The sequence below is a fragment of the Dromiciops gliroides genome, chromosome 2 (genome assembly GCF_019393635.1).
Source record: "Dromiciops gliroides isolate mDroGli1 chromosome 2, mDroGli1.pri, whole genome shotgun sequence".
NCBI lineage: Eukaryota > Metazoa > Chordata > Mammalia > Microbiotheria > Microbiotheriidae > Dromiciops > Dromiciops gliroides.
Genome location: NC_057862.1, coordinates 594870696 through 594897963, shown reverse-complemented (window position 1 = coordinate 594897963; position 27268 = coordinate 594870696). Strand labels below are relative to the sequence as shown.

Below are 27268 nucleotides of genomic sequence, written 5' to 3'. Positions count from 1 at the left end.
TCTCTGATTCTGTGATGGATTTGATTGGAGGAAATGTAGTGAAAATGAAGAGGTAAGACTTCACTTCAGTTTAAAAGTTGGGAATGTTTTTGGTATTGTCAGCCCAATGCACAGGACATGTTTTGACACTTGAGTGTCTACCTGGTCGGGGCTGCTCTCATTCCTCTTTAAAACTTAACATTTTATTGACTTACCCTATTCCAGGACAAATGAATTATTTAAATAATTTGAATTTTTAACATTTTCTCTGATAAACTGAATCACAGTGTGAGAAAGGAACCTGAAATTTTATTTGCTCCAGATTGGGTTACTGGCTGCAAAAGCTAATAAATTAGGGAAGTTAATGTCAAGAAAGTGAATGAAGAAGAGTGTTAATGTTATCAAAAATGGAAGTACCTCTTAGAGTACTGTCCCAGGCTGGAGAGACCTAGTAAATAAAAGGGTAAAATTATCCAGAAAATTAAGTAGGATCATAGATTTAGAACTAGAAAGACTTTAGAGGCCATCTATCCAATTCCTTTATTATATGGATGGGAAAACTGAGACTCAGAAAGTTTAAGTGCCTTGCCCCTGGTCACAAAGCAAGTGAGTATTAGAAGCAGAATTTGAACCTAGACCTTACTAACATGAAATGCAGCATACTAGCAACTAATCCATGGAAGATAATTGAAGGCAAGTTTTTCCATTATTTGCCTCTGAATAATGTCTATTTACAAAATTACCAAAGAAATAAAACAGTTAATGAGTACTAAATACTAATTATGGTAAATGAGAAATAATCGACAATTATTTGTTAAGCCCCTATTATGTTTTAGGATTTGTGGTAGGGGCTGAAGATACAGGACAAACACGAATGAATGAATGTGAAGTGAAATATGAATGAAAATGAAACAATCTGCCCACAAGAACATATTCTCTTTAGGAGCTCACATTGTCTTTATGTGAGATAAAGTTCATCAATCATTTCTATAAAGTAATTATACTTAAAATTATCTGATACCCTTTTTCTAGACTTTTCATATTTGTGTGTACATTATATAATATTTATATGCATATTAAAAGCTCTTCTCACAATTTGACTATCACTGTATAAGAGTGTAGCCCATGTGAGCTGAAGAGGCACCAATAGAGACATTGCAATATAAAAAAGCCCTTTCATTTGTAAAGGAAGCATTCTGTTGTTATTTAGTCATTTTTTTCAGTTGTGGCCCACTCTTCATTACCCATTTTGGGGTTTTCTTGGCAAAGATATGGGGGTGGTTTGCTATTTCCTTCTCCAGTTCATTTTACAGATGAGGAAATTGAGGCAAATGGGGTAAAGTGACTTGCCCAGGGTCATACAGCTAGTGTCTGAAACTGGTTTTGAATTGGTTTCCTAACCCCAGACCCTTCACTGTATCCACTGTGTTTCTTAAATAACTCAACGGCATATGAATAGGCCAGCAAAGAAAATGAACTTGTCCCTGGACAAAGACTACTTCCATTCTTTTGCCCTTAAGCCCTTATAAGCCCCTCAACAATAATATGGCTTATCATTATAAATGAAAAGGAAGGCCTTCACTGAAGGAATCTTCTCTGACCCAGAAAGAGCTTACTCTCCCACCCCCTACAAAGAAGTGACAAATAGGAGACCCTAGTTCCTGAGGGAATTAGAGAGGTTTCTACTAATTCCCAGCTAAGGGTCACTGCCATTGCTAAGACAGCATTGTAGAACTCTAGCTGAAAAGAACACAGAAACACCAATGTGAACTAGAGACTACAGGTGGTAGAGACTACAGCTGCCCTTGTGATAGCTCAGCAGCTGACTTATCTTCCCAGCCCTGTCCATCAGCTGAATTACCTATCTGCCCCAGCTCCAGAGAAGCCATGCCCAAGTGGCTGAGCAACCATTCAGCTCAGCAGTGCAGCATCACAGCCTACTAAGACCAGTATCTCACCCTGTGAGAAACAAGCCTACCCTAACAGGAGAGCAACAACTTATTACTGATTCCATGCCTTCTAGTTACCTTTGGGAAGACTCTCAAGAGAAAGAAAAGCCATCAAGGCTCTAAAGTTCCAGAGTTATGAGTTTCCTTGGTCATGTATGTTTCCTACATGTATTCCTTACTATCTTTCTATTTATATTTATGCTGTCTTCCCCTCCACAGACTGTGCCTGTACTTGTGGGAGATTATGTACCAGGTTGGAGAAGAAATGCTTTATAACTACTGTTCTTGCTATGCCATTTTGAATAAATGTTTTTTTTTTTCCTAACAACTAATAGATCACTGGCTGATTATTAGGCATAGTCACCCAAAGGACAAACCCTATAATACAAATATGATGCCCTGCAGGGAACCTAGCTTGCTAGTGCCAATGTCAGATAGGAGAATAAGTGAAGTACTACTACCACCACCACCACTATTGTCATTATCTTGGTTGTTGTCGTCCTCATCATCATCATCATCGTCATCGAGGATCCCCGACCTTGTTCAGGAGGGCTAACTCACCCAAAAAATTTGAGGGTCACAGCAAATCTTGTAAAATAGGTTTATTAGGAGAAAGGAATACGTGGTTGGAAGGCAGAGTTAAGCTGGAGACGGCCTCCCCAAGTGATGATGAAAGTTGATCTTGAATTTGTTTACTATGCTGAGTAAAGAGATTGCAAAACAACTGGGGAGGTGCCCAGAGTTTGAATAATGGGCCAACAGTAAGATATGTAGCACTCATCCTGTTGATTCATGAGGGGCCCATAGCTCAAACTATGGAACTTGCTTATCATCTTTGTTCCTTGCAGACCTTGGTATGCTTGTCAGTGTTTACACCATATACAGAACTTTCCCTGAATGTTCTAGGGTCTCTGTGCTCTGGCTACACCGAATTCCTGAGGTAGGAGGCAGAGCTATTTTTAACTTCTGGATTCTTTGGCTTCTGTGACCAAGTTCAGGGATTCCTTAGGGTTTAGGGTATCCAGGTTTCTTAGGGTCCCACATCCCATTACAATTATTTGACTTTTTTTTTATATTGTCTTGTTTATAACAACTACCTAAAAACAGGGAAGAAAAATAGCTAGCATTTAAGGTTTGCAGAGCACTTTATATCTCAAACAATATTTTGTATTGTATTTCTAAACCTAATTTTGGCATGTTCTTTCTTTTCACTGATTTGCTGAGTATAAGTCACATATAGACCTTAATAGGTAGGTGAACTTTTAAAAAGCACTAAAAGATAATAAGTTCTATTGGGGTATGATGTTCCTGTTCCAGAAAAGATCAAAGAATCCTGGTTGGCTTTGTCTTTAATTTTTTTTTTTTAAGTGAGGTAATTGGGGTTAAGTGACTTGCCCAGGGTCACATAGCTAGTAAGTGTTAAGTGTCTGAGTCCGGATTTGAACTCAGGTACTCCTGACTCCAGGGCTGGTGCTCTATCCACTGCGCCACCTAGCTGCCCCTGTCTTTAATTTTTATATGACCTTGGTCTTTAAATTAACTTTGAAAATTTAACTGTCTAGAAAGTGTTAACCTGAAAATTAATGAAACAATCAATATAGGAGAAATAAGGTATTTAAGCCAGGCAGAGTAAAGCAAAGCAAGAATATTAGGAATACTCAAAGATGGGAAACTGAGGACAGGGTTTAGATGGGGTAATAGAACAAAGGGAACAATGAGACTGCTCTTGAGTTAAGTGTAGAAGCTACTTAACTCTAAATAGAAACTATTTAATGTAAATGAACTCTTTTACATAATAACCTAAAGTCCTGGGAGTAAGGTGGGGAATCTTGGGGAAGAGGATAGTTTGTTGGGGGCTGGGGGGGGGGGGGTGGGAGGAGGGGAGATCGATAAGATAATCAAAAGTCTGGAATTGAATAGGGAGTGGGAATTCTCAGTAAATTTGGGGTTATCAAAAGGTATATGTAAAGATAATATTAACTCATACAGCTTTATATAACTTATATTTATATATAGTAGTTTAATATTTACAAAGCATTTTCCTTACAGATTTTTATGAGGGACATAGGATAATTATTATTCCCATTTTATTTATAAAAATATTAAGGCCTAGAAACATAAACATGGTCTTACTGCTAGTAAGCATTGGAGATAATGGATTGAAAATAACACTTCAGACCATTTGATCAGACTTTGAGTCACTAGATATAAATTCTTCAGTCTGCATGATTTTATCATCATTCTTTTCTATAAATAGGATTCTGCATAAGGTCTTGAAAAATTATAATGAGAAGTTGTTACCAGCCTAGGTCTTTTAGTTTTGTTTTTAAGTAATATTTTTTAAAAAAATGCATTTTAACACCCTAGTCGACTTGGAATTATTTTCATGATAATAGCTAACATTTAAATACTGCTTTAAGGTATGTAAAGTACTTTGCATTCATTATTTCATTTGCTCCCAGAAGTGCTGTGAGATAAGCATTTTGGATCTTCTTATCTCCCTTTTTTTTTAGAAGCTTAAAGCTTCTTGCCCCAGGGGTTACACTGGTAGTAGCAAGATGAAGGAGCTAGGTTTGGGTCTCTCCTAATACCAGACTCAACACTTTCCCTTGTCACCACTGCCTATGCTACATGAAGGGACTGAAACCTGTAGGAAATTTGTATAATATTTTATGTGATTATCAGATTATCAATGAATATTGAAATACTAATTGGAATCAATTAATTTTTTTCCAGAAAAGATAATTGTAAAATATCAGATGTTCATTTGCCAGATATAGTAGAGAGAAAAGAAAAAAACAAATGTGAAAAAGAAGCTGAAAAAACAGAGCAGCGGCCAGAAAATCCATGTCCCAGGAGACCGCATATGGTGTATGCCAAATTCATAAGAACAAATGCAAGATTCTTTAATGAGCCAGTGTGTTACATAGAACACCCAGATATGAGAAACATTCAGGTAGGTCTGATGTTAATTATCACTGCCTTAAAAAGGGAAATAATGTTATATATACATTATGTATAGATATAGACCTAGGTTCAGAAGCAATTCAAGGTAATTTCATTTTGAACTTGAAGGGAATAATTTGTGTTCATATCATACCTAATAGAATTGCTGTGTAATTCAAGAAATAGTCATTTAGACCACCAGGGATATTCTGCCTAGTTTCCTGACCTTTTATTGATGATGCCGGACACATACCCTGGTGGCAGAGCACCTTGGAGTGCCCTAGTCTTCCACTCAACACTGGAGGTACTTGGGGAAGAGACCAGGTCCTCCGTGCTTCTTACAGAGCTACTACTACCTCTGTATCTCAGCTCTGCCCTTTTTGTGAGTAAAGCTTCTCAATTTATTGGGCAAGGGGGTGTGGCCAGTGCGAATTTATAGGAAGGAAGAAAATAATTTATGAAGTGCCTACAACGCACCAGACATTGTGCTAAACATGTTACACATATTATCTCACTTGATCTTTACAACTACCCCAGGAAACTGAGGCAGAGGTTAAGTGATTTGCCTGTGATTACACTGCTAGGAAGTATCAAGTCTTCCTGACTCTAGGCCTAGCACTCTCTCCATTTTGCTGCCAGCTACTGTTCAGTTCTTGGCTCAAGGCACTACCAAACCAGGAAAACCATGTCCTTCCCCAGTGCTGGTTTACTGTATTTCATTGAACTATAATGGAGTCAATCACACACAAGGATGGCTTTGCCAATGACCAAAGAACTGAAAGAGATAAAATTGAAGTATATTCAAACTACCACTTTGCAGGCTTTGAACACCACAACCTCTCACAGATCTAATCCACTCATAACCAATCTTTTGCCATACCTAAACCCAATAGTTCTCTAATACATTCCAGCTAATGAGACTCAGTGGGGTCCCATAGGACCCCAGTATTGGAATTAACAACATTCCCTGAATTTCACTTATTTTACTGCCTCCAAGAAGGCCTCAAGCCAGTTAATTTGAAAGTTCAAACTAAGAGGTGCCTCCAGTATCTTTTCCATTTACAATTCTGTTGCTGGGAATAATTTTTCCTATTCTCCTACTGTTTCCTGACATAGTTGTTCATTGAGTGAGTTCAGTGTCTTTGCTATTTTCCCTTCCTTCAGATACCTTGAAAATCTAGTATGTTTGCCAAGAAATCCTCAACTTGGCTTGTACCCCCAAAATAAATTGTTTTTTTTAAGAGGGAAAGGAGGGGGGCAGCTAGGTGGCGCAGTGGATAAGGCACCGGCTCTGGATTCTGGAGCACCAGAGTTCAAATCCAGCCTCAGACACTTGACACTTACTAGCTGTGTGACCCTGGGCAAGTCACTTAACCCTCATTGCCCTGCAAAAAAAAAGGAAGAAAAAAAGAAAGAAAGAAAAGAAGGAAAGGACATATAAGTATAAAAGTATTTACAGCTCTACTTTTTGTTATATCAAAGAACTGGAAATAGAGCATATGTCTATTATTTGGGAAATGGGTGAACTACAACAATAAAGAAAACAACTGTGAAAGTCTTAAGAGTTATGGACAATAGAATAAGCAATCGACTCCAGAAAACTGAATCATGTTTCCCACCTTTTGGTAGAGAGGAGATGAACTAGACTGCCCAATGAGACATATCCTCTTAGACATGTCCAAAATATGGATTTGTTTTTCATTACTAATTTATTTATTACCAGGGAGGGAGGATTTTTGGAGAGGGTAATGGATAATTAAAAAAGAGTGAGAAAAGAACATTATTTTTAAATGAGTCATTTTTTTACAACAAGAGGAAAAGAAAGTTTAGAAGGGAATGAAGACAAGGAGGACAGTGTAGAAACTACTATGTTAAATTTGAAGTATGCTGGGAAAAAAAAAGAAGGAAAAAGAAATAGAAAGAAGGAAAGAAAACACCCAAGCTATATGAAGTAGAGATTCACAATTTCCTATTGCTGTTCTCTTTTTCTCTTCTTTGTACATGGAAATGTTTGTGTTTATTGCTGCTTCCCAAGTTAATAATAAAAAGGAAAAAAATTAAAATAATAAAAAGACTGGAGTTCAGGTGGGAGATTCAGGTTCTACATGTAAATGTGAGAACAGTTTGGTATAATATATCTAGTGCTAGCCTTGTAATCAGGAAAACCTGAGTTCAAGTCCTGTCTCTGACTTACAGTCCAAGCTTTAGTTTCCTCATCTATAAAATGGTGCCAATAATATACATAATAACCACCTCACAGGGAAGTTATGAGACCCAAATAAAATATATGTGAAGTATTTTCCAGACTTTAAGGTGATGTGCAAATGTCATTATTATTTATTTTTTAAAACTTTGTGTAGGTACAGATTCAGCTAATTGAGGCTATCCATCAATCTGTTATCCTTTCTCCCTATATGACCAGCCAATCTCCTTCTCCATGGTTTTTTAATAGGTGATTTAAACTATTTTGGAGGTCTTTTAATATAGATATTAACATCTATTATAACAGTTTTGATCAGAGAAATGAATGTCAAATGCTATAAAGAAGAGACCAGGGGGCAGCTAGGTGGCACAGTGGATAAAGCATTGGCCCTGGATTCAGGAGCACCTGAGTTCAAATCTAGCCTCAGACACTTGACACTTACTAGCTGTGTGACCCTGGGCAAGTCACTTAACCCCCATTGCCCCGCCAAAAAAAAAAAAAGAGACCAAAAGAGTATTAAAAACCACATTAGTCAACAAACACTTGGTCTCCTTGCTAAATGGATCAAACACAACAGCAGCCTAGAATGTCATTTCATTAGTAAAATCTTACAGAGATGGATGATAGGAAGGAATGGAAGGAAGAAAAGGAAAGGGAAGAGGAAGTAAAGGAAAGAAGAAAGGATTTATTAAGTACCTACTATATGACATAAATATGCTAAGCCCTTTACAAATAAGGTTTTAGACACTATCACTAAATAAAATAAAAGTAGTGGAATGAAAAAAAAAGTGAAAAGACCCAACTAAAATAAAGCCTCCCCCAAAACGTTTAAGGATAAAAATGGAAAGTTAACAAAAAACTGAAAAATGGAAAAGATCTGTAAATTTTTAAATGACCAACTCTTTTTACCATCAGGGAAAATGGAGCCCCCACATTTGGGCTCTAACATTATAGTTCTGCTTATATTTCTTGAGTTAGTAAAAATGGCACTGAAGAAAAACAGCTGGACTAGATCAGGCATGTATGGAGGAAGTTCATGCTAGAACTGACATAATCTTGAGGGTATCAAGAGATAGATTTTTCAGGGTGCCTGAACGAGGGGGATTATAGCAAAGACTGAAAAAAATATTTGATCTAATTGTTACCCCCTCCCCCCAAAAAAGGTTACCAAGTATCAGTATGAATTGATCCTTTTTTTTCCCATCCATATAAAATTTTTAAGAAAATAATCACCACATATAAAATACATCCTTAATAATGGTAAAAGGTAAGCTTTTAAAAGTAATATTCCACAGTAGAACACACTTTTAGCATCTCACAGTTGATTGAAAAATGTAGACTATACAAGATCCCACTGTGCTTATTGTTTGCTGACTATAAAAAAAGTCTTTGATTTGCAATAGAAAAATGCAACCTTAAAGGTTTTTCTCTAACAAGTTGTCTCCCAGGAATATGTCAAAATTATATAAGATTGCTTGAAAGATATAATAATGGTGATAATGATTGTTTGATGTGATCCTCATTAATTTGAAGCAAAACATAAAATAGGTAGACATACTTACTAGAGGTGTTCCAATGAGAAAAATGGAAAAAGTTCTAAGTTGAAGAGGGATTCTGTGAGGATTGTGAGTTCCTTCAGATGCTCTTAGTTGTAAATCATATTGTACTGATTGCATCAAGCCCCTGGAACTTTGTACAGCCTCCTCATTGAAATCCAGAATCATTTTAAAGTCTTGCCTAACTGTCTACAGATTTTTTTAAAAGTCAATGGCAAATGCTTGTTGTGTAGAATCGAACATGTGGTTGGATGAACAACCTATAGAGCTCATCTATTATTATGTGTGTAGTTATTTATCCTAGACATTGCCAATGGACAATGAGCAACACACAGAATTTGACAGGATAAAAAGCAGGTTAGGTTGCCTTTGTGATATTGAATGGTGATTTTTAATGACCCTAAGCTTCTTTAAAAAGAAAAGAAAAAAAGCACATCTTTTTTTTTTAACACCAGTAGTCTTCCAGAGATGGGTTGCTTAGAGTCATATAAATCTGTAGTCTCTGAGGAATTAAACTTGAGGATCATTAGAAGGACAATGGAGAAATGTATATATAGGCTACTATACATTATAAATAAGGAATTTCACTGGAGAAATGTTATGAAAGATGCCATCAAAGTAGCATAACCAGGAAAAAAGATAACCAGAGCAAAGAACATTCCATTGGTATCCAGGCAGTATGAAATAGGATTCAAGGAAGCCCCCAGTTGAGTAGACCTCTTCTAGAGAACTTATGGGAGGATATGAATGAGAATATCCCAGGAAATCCAGGTATGTATGAGTTAGAATATGAATCACTGAAATGAATAACCGTATCACTTACTCTCTCTGAGCCTGTTTCTTCACCTACAAAATAGAAATAATACTAACTCTAATATCTGTGTCACAAGGCCATTAGGAGGCTTAACATCATGCATGCAGACTCCGTTGCAACTTTGAAGTTTTATGTAAATGTCAGTTATCTCATAGCTATTGTCCACAGTCATATTTAAAGTAGAAGTCACAGAATCTCAGAACTGACAGGGACTCCAGAGGCTGAGTGCAGTATTTCACTAAGTAATAAAAGCTGCCATATCATCTACCAAAAAACTTTGTAAAGGAAAACCCCTTGCTGCTGCAAGCAGCCCATTTCACTTTTGGAAGGTTTGGGGTTTTTTTCCTATATTAAGCTTAAATTTGCCCTGTTATAATTTCTATCCATTGTTTCTAGTTCTTCCCTAAGAAAATAAGCAGAACAAGTCTAATTGCTCTTCCCATGTTGAAATGAAACAGTCCCTCAAATACTTAAACTATTAGGGTTATCCATCCCCAAGTCTTCTTTTATCCAGACTAGACCTCCCCAACTCCTTTAACCAAGCTTCCTTTGTCATGATCTCTTTACTGTAATGTTTACCCTTCTCTTGACAACTACAGCTTATCTATGACCTTCCTAAAAGGTAACCAGAGCTGAAAATAACATTGTAGATGTGGTCTGACCAGGACAGGACAGTGGGACTATTATCCCACCTAGTAATTAACCTATATGCCTCTCTTTAATGCATTCTGAGATTTCATAAGCCTTCTTTGCATAGTAGCTAGTATTTATATAGTGCTTAAAGGTTTGTAAAACATTTTACAAATATCTCATTTTATTTTTTTAAAACAATCTAGGTAGTCGCTATTATTATTATCTTCATTTTATCAGATGCAGAAACAAGCACAGGGTCACACAGCTAGTAAGTTTCTCAGGCTAGATTTGAATTCATCTTACTGATTCTACTTCTAGTAACTATCCAGTGAGCCATCTAACTACCTTTATTGATTCATTAAGAGCTTGTTGTTCATTAAAATCTCCAGTTATTTCAGACAAACCATTGTCTACTAGCCATGCCAACTTGTAATCAAGTTGATTTTTTTAACCTCTATAAGACTTCATATTTACCCCTCTTAAATTTTATCTTATTTCATAGGATCATATATTTAGAGTTGAAAGGGATTTGATTCTGCCTAATGTTCTCACTCATCAAGATCTTTTTGAGTTATGACTACATATAATATATTAACCATCCTTAATAATTTTCTGTCATCTGTAAGTATGATAAGTATGGCATCCACTGGGGCAGTGGTAGTGCTTGTTCCAGGGTATTCCAGCATTGGATGACATACCACCTTTATACAAATCATTCATAAAAGTGTTAAATGACATAGGGCCAAACACAAATTTCTGTGAACCACTTAATCAAGGCATAGCTAGGAATAACTATGTCTTTCCCCCTCTCTCACTTTCAAATTCCCAAAGAGAAAAGAGAAAAACAAGTTAGGGCTACTTGTAATTTATATGACTTAGAGGTTAAATGGCAAATTTTTCTGCTTATGCTGATGAAATCAATCAGTTTGGTCATAAAACAAATAGATAATTGTATGTGAATGTGGAACTGTTCTTTTCACATAAAAGCTCTCAAGTACACTTAAAATATCAATTGTCAGACATTTTAAAAGGCAACTTTCAGGTTATTTTATATGTTTCTTGCAGTTTCTCTTGAGATAAGTATTAGAAAAATATCTTTTTGTTTGGTTTTGTTTTAAATTAGTATTGTTAAGTCAAGGTCTATACCATTGAAATAGAACTGATTTTAATCCAAGTAGAACTATAACACCTTCCAAAATCCACGTTTAAATATTTTTGTTGGCATTGTTCTAAATTTTCTTTAGCTCTGTGTAGGAAAGGTAAATGAATAGCTTCAGACATCAAAGTAATGTGTTGAACAGATTTACCATTAGAGTTCAGATTAACAGAAAGGACTGAGTTACAAAGTATGGATATTGGAATCTTCAGGCCAATCCAACTTGCTATTGAAGGTAGTTTGAGAAAAAAATAACATTTTTTAAAAGGCAATGGGGCAGCTAGGTAGCACAGTGTATAAAGCACTAGCCCTGGATTCAGGAGTACCTGAGTTCAAATCCGGCCTCAGACACTTGACTAGCTGTGTGACCCTGGGCAAGTCACTTAACCCCCATAGTCCTGAAAAAAAAAAAAGACAATGGAAGCTCATTTTAGAAGATAGCATGTCGACTTCTCCAGAAAAGATGAGTGAGTGAAAAAGTTGTAATAGAACCCTACACTTACATTCCTATTATTATTGTTATTATTATTGTTGTTGTTGTTATTGTTCAGTTGTGGCCAGCTCTTCATTGGGGGTTTTCTTGGCAGAGATAATGGAGTGGTTTGCCATTTCCTTCTCCAGCTCATCCTACAGATGAGGAATCTGAGGCAAACAGGGTAAAGTGACCTGCCCAAGGTCACACAGCTAATAAATGCTTGAAGCCAGATTTGAAGGAAGATGAATCTTCCAGACTCCAAGGCCAGCATTCTTTCTGCTGGGCCACCTAGCTGCCTGTATTCCCATTATTTAAAAAAAAAAAAAACACCCTATAAAATGTTTTTTTAAAAATCTATTCCTTCCCTTCCCCCCCCAATTGCTCAGTTAACAAGCATTTATTAAGGTCTGCAGACAAAAAGAAAAGCAAATAGTCTCTGCCCACTGGGAACTTAGATTCTAGTGGGAAAGGAAACATAAATAAATGGGTACATACAAGATACAGTGGAAGGAAATTTAAAGGGGAAGTTTCTACCTTTAGTCTGAGGGAGTCAGGAAAACCCTCCTATAAAAAGTACTGGTTGAGTCTTGAAGGAAGCCAAGGATTCTAAGAGGCAGAGATGAGCATGCTTTCTAGGCTTGGGAGATGGTCAGTACAAAGGCATAGAGATGAGAAACACAGGGAGAAGTAGCCAGTATCGTTGGACCATAGAGTGAGTAGAAAGGAGTAAAGTATAAAAATACTGAACAGTTAGTAAGGGACCAGGTTATGAAAGGCTTTGAATTCTAAGCAGAAATTTTTATATTTGATCTTGGAAGTCATATGGAGCCACTGGAGTTTACTGAGTGACATGGTCAGTTATAGGAACTGCACGTTAGGAAGGTCGATCACTTTCACAACTAAGGAGAAGATGGATAGTGGTGGGGAGAGACTTGAATCAGGGAGATGAACCAGAAGGTTATTGCAGTAGCTCAGGAAGGAGGTGCTAAGGGCCTGTACACTAGGGTGATGGCCATGTGATTAAAAAGGAAACATAGGAAAGATGTTGTGATGGTATAAATGACAAGATTTGACTACGGATTAGATATATGTGGGTGAAGAGTTGATAGTTAGGAGTTGAGGATGAAATTGAAGTTTCAAACCTGGGTAGCTAGGAGGGTAGTGCTAACCTTAAAAGCAATAAGGAGGGGGCAGCTAAGTGGTGCAGTGGATAGAGCACCGGCCCTGGATTCAAGAGGACCTAAATTCAAATCCAACCTCTGACTTGACACTTACTAGCTGTGTGATGCTAGGCAAGTCACTTAACCCTCATTGCCCTCCCCCCTCCCCCCCAAAAAAAGTAATACGGAAATTGGGATAGAAATAGAAAGTGGTTTGGGAGGAAAGACAGTGAGTTCTGTTTGGGACTTAATGAATTTTAGATAATAATACTTTACCAATAAGAGAAATAATCAAAGTAGAGAACACTATTACATTTTTTAAAGTACCATAGAATAATTAAAGTAGCAACAGTACTTAACGAATCATAGATGAGAAAAGAAATATCATAGGATATCCTATAAGTTTTCAAATGGACAAGTGACATATTTTAAAGAATATAAGCAATAACTAATATCAGTAAGAAAATTACAAGGACAAATAAGTGAAAAGTTTTTGCACATTTAAAGATCACAAGAGGAATGGAAACTAAAATTGGAATTAGGAAGAAGATTGAGAGGAAACAAAGAATCTGAAAAAATCAATAGTAGCAACCAACCATATATTGATTATAGCTGAAACCAAAATTACAATGAAGATGAATATAGAAAAATTAGCCAAAAATAAATATCACAAAGAAAGTCTAAAATATAACTACATTAGAATTACTGACCCAAATAATTTTATTTTTAAAGTTTTTTAAATTCGATTTTTAATCAATGAAAATTTGCTTCATCTCCCTCTTGAGAAATTTTGAGAAAAAAAGAAAAAACAAAGCCCCTATTTTTAAAACATGTATAATCAAAGAAATTCCAAATTGGCAATATCCAAACAAAAGATGTCTCAATCTGCATCCTGAGTTCATTTCCCTCTCTGTCAGGAGGTAGTTAGCATATTTCATCATGAGTCTGGCCATTGCATTGATCCAACTTCTTAAATCTCTCATAGTTGATTGCCTTTATAATATTGTTATTATATAGATTATTCTCCTGGTTCTGCTTCATTCTGTATCAGTTCAGGCAAACCTTCCCAAGTTTCTCTGAAACCATCCCCTTCATCATTTCCTATTATACAGTAAGGGACAGCTAGGTGGTGCAATGGAAAGATCATTGGCCCTAAGTTGGGAAGACCTGAGTTCAAATCTTACTTCAGACACTTACTAGCTGTGTTACCCTGGTCAAGTCACTTAACTCCAATTGCCTTAAACATCTGGGGCCATCTCCAGTTGTCCTGATATATATCTTGCCACTGGACCCAGATGGCTTTAGAGGAGAGAGTGAGGTTGGTGACCTTGCACAGCCCTCCCTCACTTAAAGCTAGTTCAGTGTAAGTCATGACATTACCCTGATGTCATGATCCTCTTCGAGAATGAAAGACAACAAGTAGTATTCTATCACATTCATATATCATAGCCTTTTCAGCTATTCACCAAATGATTGGCATCCCATCAGTTTCTAATTTTTTGCCAAGTAGAACTCTAGAGTTTCTTTTACTTAGGACTAAATATCTCCTTTAATTTATCCTCTCTCTTATTCCCCTCCTTTCCCACCTCCCCTTTCCCTCCAGCTTCCTTGTTGATCAAATATCATTTCTATATGTATGTGTATATTCTTCCCTTCCTTGTCCAGTACAGATGAAAATGAGATTGAACTGTCACCCACTCCCCCACCCCTTCCTCAATGAAGGGCTGGGTGTTGGAACTGAGACCCCTCTCTTCTCCTGGGGCCAGAGCCACAATAGCTGCTGCATGTTTCTGAACTTACTCCATTCTTAGTACATAGCCTAGGGCCTTCCACGTCTTCTCACCCTGAAATGCCACTTTTAGGAGTAGGTCCTCTCCTCAGTCATTCCTCGATCTATGACATCTATGGCCCAGAACTGGATTATAAATAATAGAGCTTCTAGTTAGCACCTGTTTCTACACCCTTTAAATGGTCAGGCCCCATCTTTGCTATATCTAATACTTCTTCTTGCCCTGGTGTATAGCCTCTCCTTGTGTTCCATGTTACTGTTCCTAGCTAAGCTCCAGCCCCACGGTGTTCTAGCATTTTTGTCTGTCTCCCTTTGCCAATCAGAGCTAGAAGAATTACAGTGTCATTTTTTTTCTAGAATTTCCCAAACGACTTAATCTAATGTATTTTCCAAATATGTGTGGAAGAGATGTGGAGTAAGACTCACTTGTACTTCTTGCTATTCTACCATCTTGATTCTGCCTCCCAATCCCATAGTTTTATAAAAAGAACAAAAAATCTAATTGTTATTCCAGAAAATAATTCAAAAAACTTTCTAGAATTATCAAAAAGAAAAAAATAATTCATAAGCAGAAAGCATCTATAACACCCCAAAAGGGAAAAATGGAAAATTCAGCACTCTTGGACACATTCTTTGTTAAACTCCAACACTACAATATTAAAGGAATCCTAAAAAAGAGGGACAGTTATGGAATACTATGGGGCATCAATCAAGATCGCAGTAGAGTTCTCCTGGAAGATTAAATAATCTTTAATTATAAAATTAAATTTGCTGTTTGAAGGCAAGAAATGGATATATGCAAATCGCATAGACTCTGAAGAGTTTATATGAAGATAAATGTATTTCATAGTAGCCTTTGAAAAGCAGCAGAGCCTGCAAGCCATAGAAAGTACCTAAAATAGTTCAGACTCTTAGACCACATAGTTACTTAGTAACCAAATGCAAAAATCCTTCACAGTTTTTTACTGGCTGAATCCCTAAATATTTAAAGTCTGTGAGGCCTTTTAAAATATACAGATGGACCCAGAAATGCATTGGTTTTCGAATTTTTGTTAAATTATATCAATATTTTTCTATTTAATCAAAAATAATTTGTTCAGGTTTTAGTGTTTTATGCTGAGATATATTCCATAGTTCATTTGATTATGTCTTATTTTCTGAGTACTAAATTTATAATAATGTTAATGAAAATATTGTCATAACAACAATCAACTTTAAAAGCAAAGTAAGTTATTTTTAAGAAGTATAAGAAATGTTTAGAACTAGTTAAGTAATAAGGGGAAAACAGTGACTAACAGTAAGTATGACTCAGTAGAGTAGCAGAAAAAAATGAAAAGTGGCATTTGAAAAACAGTGTCTTAAATGTACCCACTGTTAACAGGTGCATGTATCTTTTTAAATATGTGCATCCTCAAATATTAGTTCAAGTTTTTTAACCTATATTTAAAATAATTTTGGTTTTACAATGTATGAGGGCTTTGTGAATTTAATCAGTAGGAAAGGATTTCCCTCTAACCATAATACAATAGTTACTGAGTAGACAAAATGTAGAGAATTGTCTGTTGCTTTTCTCCACAGAGAGAAGAAAAAATGCAAGTTTCACAGGATCTACAGTCCCTGCTTTCAAACGACCTTATATCTAGTAGTGGAAATATAGCATGCACACAAATTGCCAAATTTGTTATTAGAATCTGAGTATCAAAGATAGATTGGAAGTGGAAAGACAGCTTCAGCATCTTAAAGATCATCTAGTCCAATCCACTCATTTATGGTTGTTCAGTCGTTTCAGTCATTCCTGAGTCTTTGTCACTCCATTTGGGATTTTCTTGGCAAAGATACTGGAATGGTTTTGCCATTTCCTTCTGCAGCTCATTTTACAGATGAGTAACCTTAGGCAAACAGAGTTAAGTGATTTGCCCACAGTCACATAGCTAATATCTGAGGCCAGATTTGAATTCATGAAGATAAGTCCTCCTGACTCTAGGCCCAGTACTCTATACTGCACTTTCCAGCTTCCCTCAGATAAGGAAACTGAGGGCCATGGAAGTTAAGCGAATCTCCTAAGTTCTAGCATATTATACTGCCCCCCCCATTACCCTGCCTGTTTCTTGTATGTATGTGATTATTTGCATGTTGTCTCAATCTTAGAATGTAATCTCTTTGAGGGCAGGGACCATGTATTTTTACTTTTCTTTGTATCCCCAGTGCTTAGCATAATGTCTGGCACTTGGTAAGGACTTAATAAATCTATTTACTGATTGATATGTATGAAAAAATAGATTGGAGACAGGAGAGAATAAAGGTAGGAAAACCTGTTAGAAGACTACAGTAGTTCACATGGAGTAATAAAGACCTGTACGAGAGACCTATTAGCAATGAGAATATAGAGGAGATAGATATAAGAGGTACTACGGAAGTGGAACCATTAGGACTTAGTGACTTGATTGAGTAGGATTCTGAGTGGAAGAGGCAAAGATAACTTTAAGGGAGGGGTACAAAGTCAAGATGGAACAATGAGAAGTATTTTTGCTTAACTCAACCAGCGCACCTCTTCCACAACAACTTAGAAAAATGGCCAACCAAATTCTAATAGAGAAAGCCAAGAAAAATCACTGTGAGTCATTTTTCTAGCCTAGAGCAACTTTGAAAGATAGTGAGTTCTATGGGCACTGCGATGGGGCTAGTCATGATAGGGCAGCAGCAGTAAGCAGGAACATTCCAGCACCAAGGGACAGAATTGGAGGCAAGACAGAGGACCAGGGAAGGAAGCATTGGAGCAGAAAGATCCCAGCAGACCTGTGACCTAGCCCTGGGAGCCAGAATAGGTGCACCTGTCATCTCTGTCACCCATTACTTAAGTCCAGGTCATAGGTCCAGAGCAGAGTTAATCATGAGCAAGTGCAGGACCTACCTGAATAGGTATAACAAGTTCCAGAAATGTAGCCATGTAACTGAACTGAGGAGCAAGAGTGGTGGCTCTATTCTATCCTTTAGCCCAGCATCTAAGCCTACAGTGGAATACAGGAGTCTTAGACTAAACAGTTAAGTTGCTCTGAACTTGCATAGCTGCCCAGCAGGCTAATAGTGACTGAGTCTAGCATTAGTGTGCTGAAACTCAACCTTACACAAGGCACAAACATAGCTTAGGAATTTCAGAACTCAGACCAAGAAGGCAGTGAATAGACCTCTCCTTGGATTGCACCACTTTGAGAGCACTGAAAAGTTGCAGGCTCCCAGACTGAGCTACAGAAAGAGCAAAAGGACATAAAAGGATAGAAGCTCAGACAGACATGACCCCTAGAAGTAAGCAGAGCCCAGCACTTTAAAAAAGCCCAAAGTCAAGAAGTAGGCTGAAAGGATGAGCAAACAAACAAACAAAAGAACCCAGTGAAGAAATGCAGATTGGACATAAGCTCAATAAGATTTCTTGGAAGACTTAAAGAGATTTAAAAAGAGAGGAGGGAAAATTAAAACAACAACAACAACAACAAATAAGGGTGGTATAAGAAAAAAATGAGAGCTATACAAGAAAGTTATGAGAATTAATACTTGGTAAGAAAGCCAGAAAACCTTGCTGCAGAAAATAACTCCTTAAAAATTTGAATCGGTCAAATGAAGGTAATCACTCCATGAGACATCAAGAAATAATAAAATAAAGACGAGATGGAAGGAAGGAAGGAAAGAAGGAAAAGAAAGAAAAGAAAAAGAGAAAGTATGAAATACCTTATAGGAAAAACAACTGACCTGGAAATAGATTGCAGAAAGGTAATTTAAGAATCACTGGAGTACCTGAAGGCCATGAGTACAAAAAAGAGCTTAGACATCCAATTTCAAGAAATTATAAAGGAAAACTACATAGTTCTCTTAGAACCAGAGGGCAAAGTAGAAATTGAAAAAAAAAAAATCTACCAGTCACCTCCTGAAAGAAACCGCAAAATGAAAACGAAGAAATTATAGATAGCTAAAATCCAGAACTCCCAGGTCAAGGACAAAATTCTGCAGTTAGCAAGAACAAAGGAATTCAACTACTGTGGAGCCATAGTCAATATTATACAAGATTTAGCAGCCACCATTTAAAGAAATAAGGAGCTTATAATATGATATTCCCAGAGGCAAAGAATCTAGGATTGCAACCGAGAATAACCTACCTAATAAAACTGACTACAACCAATTCTTGAATAATGTAAGTGGACTTTTGTGCAAACTTCCACCTTCCCTTGCAGGGCTGCATGTAGCCTTCCTCCCTCCTTGACTCTGCAGTTCCCACAGTTGGAGCAGCTTCAGTGCCTGGGGCTCTCAGCAGCCAGAGTGGCTTCAGTGCTTGGAGCAAAGGACAGATGACACAGGGCTGCACCAGAGCCGTTGCTGCTACTTCCACTGCCACCCCTGTCACTCCTGCCAGGAGCTAAGCTGGTTTGTGGTCCTGCTGCTTTCCCTCTGGGGAGTTGAATTTACCTAATGCGAATTTACAGTTAAATAAGAATTGTCTATATAATCCTACCCAAGAGGGTGCAAGGGAATGGACATTTAATGAAATAAAAAAAATTCAAACATTCCTGATGAAAAGACAGGAGCTAAATAGAAAATGTGACATTCAAACACAGGAACATAAAAAGGTAAACATGAATAAGAAATCATAAAAGTTTAAGATTAAACTATTGACATTCTTAAATTAGGAGATGGCACATGTGACCCCTCAGAATTTTATCATCACCAAAGGGCTCAGAGTCTAATTAGACAACGTGATACTATTGTATTTGGATGACTTCAAAAGAAGAATGGAAACACACAAAGGGAACAAGACTGGGGAAAATTATCTCATATAAATGGGACATTCAAGGAAGAGTACAAAATGGAGGGTGTAGTGGTGGGGAGTGAGCAACACTTGAACTTCATTTTCATCTGAACTGGTTCAATGAGGGAAGAATACAAATACACTTTGGGTACAGAAATTCATCTTATCCAACAGGGAAGTAGAAGGAAAAGGGAATTAAGAGAAAGAAAGGGGGGAAAATAAAAGAGAGGGTAGATTGAAAGAGGCAGTAGTTAGAAGCAAAACAGACTCTTAAAGAGTGAAACAGACTCTTAAAGGTAAAAAAGAGAACAAGTATAAGAGAATAGGATGGAGGGAAATAGACAGTTAGCAATCATAATTGTGCATGTGGATGAATAAACTCAACCTTAAGATGGAAGAGGATAGCAGAATGGATTAAAACCCAGAATCCAACAATATGTTGTTTATAAGAAATACATTTTTTAAAAAGATTCACTTAGAGTTAAGATAAGGGGCTGGAGGGGGCAGCTAGGTGGTGCAGTGGATAAAGCACCAGCCCTAGATTCAGGAGTACCTGAGTTCAAATCCAGCCTCAGACACTTGACACTTACTAGCTGTGTGACCCTGGGCAAGTCACTTAACCCTCATCACCCTGCCCCCCCCCCAAAAAAAAAAGATAAGGGACTGGAGCAAAATCTTAACAAATAAAACTCAGAGCTGATTTTTTTTTGAATAAACAAAAACAAAACAGATGAGCTATTGACTTTTTTTTTTAAAAGAAAACCAAATTTTGTTGTTGTTGTTCAGTTGTGTCTGACTTTATGATGCCATTTGGGATTTTCTTGGGAAAGATACTGGAGAAATTTTCCAGTTTTCCTTCTCCTACTCATTTTACAGTTGACAAACTGAAACAAACAGGGTTAAGTGACTTGCCCAGGGTCACATAGCTAGTAAATGTCTGAGGCCAGATTTGAACTCAGGAAGATGAGTCATCCTGACTTCATACCCCACACTGTATCCACTGTGCCACTGCTGCCCCCAAACTATAATACAAAGCTATAATCATCAAAAACAATTTGACACTGGCTTAATCCTGTCTGCCTTAGTTTCCTCATCTGTAAAAAGAGCTAGAGAACCATTCTGGAGAGCTATTTGGAACTATGCCCAAATGGCTACAGAACTGTCCATACAGACCCTTTGATACAGCAATACCACTGCTAGGTTTATATCCCAAAGACATCTCCCAAAAAAGAAAAAGACCTATTTGTACAAAAATATTTATAGCAGGTCTTTTTGTGATGGCTAACAATTAGAAATCAAAGGAATGCCCATTGATTAGGCAATGGCTAAACAATATATGATTGTGATGGAATATTATTGTGTTATATGAAATGACAAGCAGGATAATTTCAGAAAGGCCTGGAAAAACTCGTATGAACTGATATATAGTAAAGTGAGCAGAACCAGGAAAATGTTGTGCACAGTGACAGCAATATTGTTTGATGAAGAACTGTGAATGACTTAACTATTCTCAGCAATACAATGATCCAAGACAGTCCCAAAGGACTAATGATAGCATACTATCCACATCCAAAGAAAGAACTGATACTGATGCATGCTATTTTTCACTTTATTTCTTTCATTTTTTCTTTTATTCAAATTTTCTTATACAAAATGGCTAATATGGTAATATTTTACATAATTGCATGTGTGTAACCTATATCTGCTTACTGCCTCAGGGATTGAGGTGGGATAGAATTTGAAACTCAAAACTTTAAATAAAATTGTTTATTTTTTTTTAAAAAAAAAGCTGGAGAAAGCATGGCAAAACACTCCAGTATCTTTGCTAAGAGAACTCCAAATGGAGTCACTAAGAGTCAGATATGACTGAAAAACAACTGAACAACAGAAATAGAAAGGTTGATCAGTAGAACAGATTATAGAAGCAAATGAGCACAGTAATCTTGTGTTTGTTAAATTCAAAGATCCCAGCTATTGGGGCAAGAACTTACGATTTTGAAAAAAAAGTTGGGAAAACTAGAAAATAGTCTAGCAGAAACTAGGCATAGACCAACATCTCATACTATATACCAAAAATAAGCTCAAAACAAGTATGTTCCTGGGACATAAAAGAATGATATCACAAGCATACTAGTGGAACAGATCTATGGATAGATAGAACAGTTTATGATCTAAGAAGAGATAGTGAGGTTCACCATAGCTAAAATGAATCCTTTGGTTACATAAAATTTAAAAGATTTGTACAAACAAAACCAATACAGCTAAAATTAGGAGAAAAGCAAGATACCGGAGGGAAATCTTTATAGCAAGTTTCTCTGATAAAGTTCTCATTTCTAAAATATATAGGGAATTGAATCAAATTTATAAAAATAAGAGCCATTGCCCAATATATGGCCAAAAGATATAAATAAGCAATTTTTAGAGGAAGAAATCCAAGCTATCAATAACTATGGGGGGAGGGGAATGTTCTGTCATGAATAAAATGACCTCTATGTACAAAAATATTTATAGCAGCTCTTTTGGGGGGTAGAAAAGAATTGGGAAATGGCTGAACAGGTTTCTGTATATGAATGTGATATAATACTATTTTCCTATAAGAAATGATGGAATGTTTTCAGAAAAACCTGAGAAAACATGTATGAATTGATGTAAAGTGAGCAGAACCAGGAGAATAGTTTATACAATAATAGTAATACATTAAAGATAACCAACTTTGAAAGATTAGTAATTCTGATCAACACAGTAACCCAACATAGTTCAAAGGACTCATAATCAAATATGCTATCCAGCTACAGATAGAGAGCTGATGGACTCAACGCATGAAGCGTATTTTCTCCTTTTTCTTTTTCTTTTTTGGATGTGGCTAATATGGAAATATTTTGCATGACTATACATGTTTGTAATAGGTTTCATTTTTCTAGATTTCTTAAAGAGAAGAAGGCAGGGGAAGGGAATGAATATGGAACTGAAAATAAAATTAAATTGAATTTGAAAAACACTGAATATCATTGAAATTCTGGTTAAAATGAAATAGTCAAAAGGAGACATTAGGGACAAATATCATAGGATTTTTCTTGTGGATGTTGAAAAGAAGTGCTAGCAGGATTTAGAGCTATGATAGACATTTAAGTTTAGGAGTCATGTGCACAGAGCTGATAGTTGAAGCTACTAATAAAGATAAGATGGACAAGAGAGAGTAAAGAAAAAAAAGGTTGAGAGTAGAACTGTGAGGGAAACCCATCTTAAGGATTCAAGACAAGAATGAAGAGGTATACCACCTGACACCTATAGGATTGGCTAATATGACAAAAAAAAGGAAAATAATAAATGTTGGAGAAGCTATGGGAAAATTGGAACACTAATGCATTATTGGTGGAGCTGTGAACTGATCCAACCATTCTGGAGAGCAATTTGGAATTATGCCCAAAGGGCTATAAAGCTGTGCATACCCTTTGACCCAGTAATAACACTTTTGGGTCTTTTTCCCAAAGAGATCATAAAAAAGGGAAAAGGACCCACATGTACAAAAATATTTATAGCTGCTCTTATTGTGGTGGCAAGGAATTGGAAATTGAGGGGATGCCCATCAATTGGGGAATGGCCGAACAAGTTGTGGTATATGAATGTAATGGAATTCTATTGTGCTGTAAGAAACGATGAGTAAGAGGAGTTCAGAGAAACCTGGAAGGACTTGCATGAACTGATGATGAGTGAGATGAATAGAACCAGGAGAATATTGTGCACAGGATCATCAACGTTATGTGTTGATCAACTGTGATAGACTAGATTCTTCTCACCAATCCAACGGTACAAGAAAGTTCCAAAGGACTCATGATGGAAAAGGCTCTCTAAATCCAGAAGGAAAAAAGAAAAGGAACTGTGGAATATGGATGCTGATTGGACTATACTATTTCTTTTGTTTTTGGTGCTGTTGTTTTTCTGTTTTGAGGTTTTTCCTTTTGCTCTGATTCTTCTCTTATAACATGACTAATGCAGAAATATGTTTAATGTTATTATGTATATATAACCTATATCAGATTACCTGCTGTCTAGGGGAGGGAGGAAGGAGGGGAGGGAGGGAGAAAAATTGGAAATTGGAAATCTTACATAAACAAATGTTGAAAACTATCTCTACATGTAACTGGAAAATAATAAAATACTTTTGTTTTAAAAAAAAAGAATGAAGAGGTAGCAAAAGAGATACAGAAGGTCAGAGAAGTAAAAGAACTGGGAAATGATGGTATCTCACATAGGTCTTATCAGTCAAGTACCAAATATTATTATGTGCCCCCTATGTGCAGGACACCGTGCTAGGTGCTGTGGTACAAAGGCAGAAGTGAAACGGTCCCTCTTCCTAAGGTGTTGACATTCTGCGAGGGGCACAATACCTGCATATATAAGCATATTAAAAAAGTCTACAAATAAAAAATAGGACATCTTTTATCTGGATTTTAAGAAATCTTTTTTTTTTTGGGCACATGCTCAGAATCACTATTTTTTGCTATTATAAATACATATATGTCATTGTTTTTCCCCAAGGTTTCAGACACCTTAATTTATTGAAGCACACATTTATTCAATGTTTGCCTTGTGGAAGGCATTCTGAACTAAGTACCTGCATCATGATTCCTGCCTTCAATAGACCTTAAAATCTAGTAGTGGAAATAAGACATGTATACAAATTATAATCATGATAATTAGAATATGATGAGTACAAAAAAATTGTGAAAGTCCAAGGAGACAGATTGCTTCCAGCTAGAAGGATTGTCTTTAAATGCTATCAAAGCAATTAAGAGTCTGAGTTATATTGCACTCAAAAAATAACTCATTTCAATTTAGGAATTCATTGTAACTCAGTTCAACAAACAATTTTCCACATCACCAAACCAAAATTTGGTTGGAATTGTGTCCTGAGTTACAATTCCTCTCATGGCTTCCTCTGCCTTCTGAAAGGTGAAATCATCAGAAAGGTCAAGTATCAGTCCTCACTGTATCTGTTTATATTAGTTTTGAGAATAAAAATGGTAGTCTTAGAAAAATGTACCCTTTAAAACTATTATGTATAGCACCAAAGCATTGTAGAGGTATAAGGTACAGAAGATTATTATGACATAAGTATTATAATAATATTATTTATTAGATTTCATAATGGTTTTGTATCTTGATTCTTATGTGGCTATAACATGGATTCTTACTACAAAATAAAGTCAAATGTGTACTTTACCACGTATTACAAGTTCACTTATTAATAGTAGACCTTATACCAGATTATAAAAGTCTTGAGTAACAAACATAGCATCTTTTGTTTCATCCAAACACAAGATGCTACTTCAATGTGTTGTTTTTCATGCTAATAGTACTGTTTGGGGGGGGGGGGGGAGAGATTCTTAAACTTTAACAATAGCATTAGCATAACTTTAATCATCATCAGTAAACATTTATTGAGTATTCACTTAATGACAGGTAAACTCATAACTGTGTCCTACATTGTCTAATTACTTATATTTTTCTATAAAGGAGGATTGGTGGTCACATGAAGAAATACTGAACCATCACTGTGTTCCATCTTATGACTCCCAGAGTACCCAAAGAAGTGATTTCAAAATACCAGCATGTCAGCTTGTTTTGCCAAACAAACACTGCAGGAAACAAAAGCCTGCTTGTGGCATAGGTGAGAAAAAAAAGGGGTAGAATATAATTTTTCATTATCTGAAGTACACAGTTATCAAGTAATCCAGAATGTAGTAAATGCTGATACTTCATCTAAATATATCTTCTTAGTTAAAAAAAATGACATTTAGGATTGAAGGACTGTGTCCTTACTTGTTCCATTCTTAGGGGTAATTGGCCTTCATACCAACAATCTTAATAAATATGTCATGATGAAAGGGAATACTGGTCATAAAATAGTTAAGTCACATCATATCTAAATCTAAAAATTTTTTCTGGTCACCCAGCTAATAAGTATATGAGGTTGGATTTGAACTTAGGTCTTACCTCCAGGTCTAGCACTGTATCAATTATACCACCTAGCTGTTTCTAACCCATAACTGAAGAAGAATTCACCTTGGCTAAAATGATGAATGTTATAGCTTGTTCAGGAACAAAAGGCAGGGGGAAGAAAAAGGAGTATATGCATATATACACATGTGCATATGTGTATAAATATACATATACATATGTGTCTTGGATGTATATCACAATCAGAAACCTGTTCTAGACCTGCAAAAATGAAAAAGCAATAAAAAAGAGGATGGGAAAAGGAGTTGATGATGCTAAGCAAAACTATCATTAGCAAAAGGTTTTTGTTAAAAAACAAATTTAGTTTGGTTTACTTCAGTTAGATTTAATTATAAAAATAAATATATTAAAGTCAAATTACATTCCCTTCCAACAACAAAGATCAATATATTCTACAAATTTGCTGATAAAACTGGATCATGGTAAAATATGAGTATAGAATCAGTCTCACAACTTAGAACATAGTCAATTCTAGTCAGATCAAAGAGTTACAAAAATAGAAGGAAGAAATCATGTATCTATCTTCATTGTTGAAGAGGAAATATATTCTTATTTAATGAATAAATGGAAGAAATTCTTTTTAATGAAAGAAATTATTGAGACAAGGTTAATTTGATTTACACATAGCAAAATATATATGGAAGACATTATACCTTATAATTTATTACAGTCCATTTTAATGAACTGAACTTTTATATTAAAAATAGTTATAAAATGGTTTTTAAAAATAGAAATCAGTATGCCTAATGCAAAAATATCTGTAAATTAAGTGAAAAAGGGTTGGCTAAAATATAACTTACGAATTAGTTCAAAATTGTTTTGACACAAAATAAAGTTTCATTTACATTGGAAACCATTAAGAGAAATAGACAAAAATAATATAAGGTTATAAGTAACAATAATTTAAGAAGATTAGATCCATCAAATAGTTTGCTTCACTAAATTAGTGATTTCTGATGTCACTGGGGTGAGTGCTCCCTCCACACATATCAGAACACCTCTCTAACTTAGTAGATGGTCTTCAAGATTGCTTTAATTAAAAGATTTATTATACAGAAGCCAGCCTAGTGATTTAGTTTAGTGGGATATAGGTGTATTATGTAACTGGACGCTATAAAAAGTCAGAAGTACTGAAGCTCAGAATGAGCTCAGACTAATGAGGAAAGCATAAGAAAATGAGTGGTGGAGCCCTACCCCACTTTTGCTTGACTATATGGGGAGAAAGGACAATTCACAAAAGCAGAGATATCAAATATGCAGCCCACGATATTCCCAAATGGGGCAGGAACCAGATTAGAATGTAATTGGAAAATATTTAACAAAACAAAAATGTAATGAAACATAGATAATGTTTAGTTATTTAAGTAATGTCTGACTCTTTGTGACCCCATTTGAGGTTTTTTTGGCAAAGAATGGCTTGCCATTTATTTCTCCAGCTCATTTTATAGATGAGGAAACTGAAGCAAAAAGGGTCAAGCGACCTGCCCAGGATCACACAGCTAGCAAAGTATCTGAGGCCAGATTTGAATTCAGAAAGAGGAGTCTTCCTGACCCCAGGCCTAGCAGTCTATCCACTATACCACCTACCTGTCCCATAGATAATGTTACTATGTAGTTTTCTATGTCAATATGTGACCAGCAGGGCTTCTTATAGATGGTTTAGTGGTCTCTATTTCTATTTGCATTTAACACTACTGCACAGGGGCAGCTAGATGGCGCAGTGGTTAAAGCACTGGCGCTGGCCCTGGATTCAGGAGTACCTGAGTTCAAATCCAGCCTCAGACACTTAACA

The 27268-nt window shown here is 36.2% G+C and overlaps 1 protein-coding gene across 1 annotated transcript in view; it reads left to right on the top strand.

Moving 5' to 3' along the window:
* Positions 1-27268, top strand: part of C2H2orf73 (chromosome 2 C2orf73 homolog) — a 56312-nt gene that overhangs the window by 7856 nt on the left and 21188 nt on the right. The window contains exons 3-4 of the mRNA XM_043987618.1: positions 4665-4884; positions 24973-25126. Of these exons, the coding sequence (XP_043843553.1) occupies positions 4665-4884; positions 24973-25126 (374 nt within the window). The remainder of the gene's footprint in view (positions 1-4664; positions 4885-24972; positions 25127-27268) is intronic.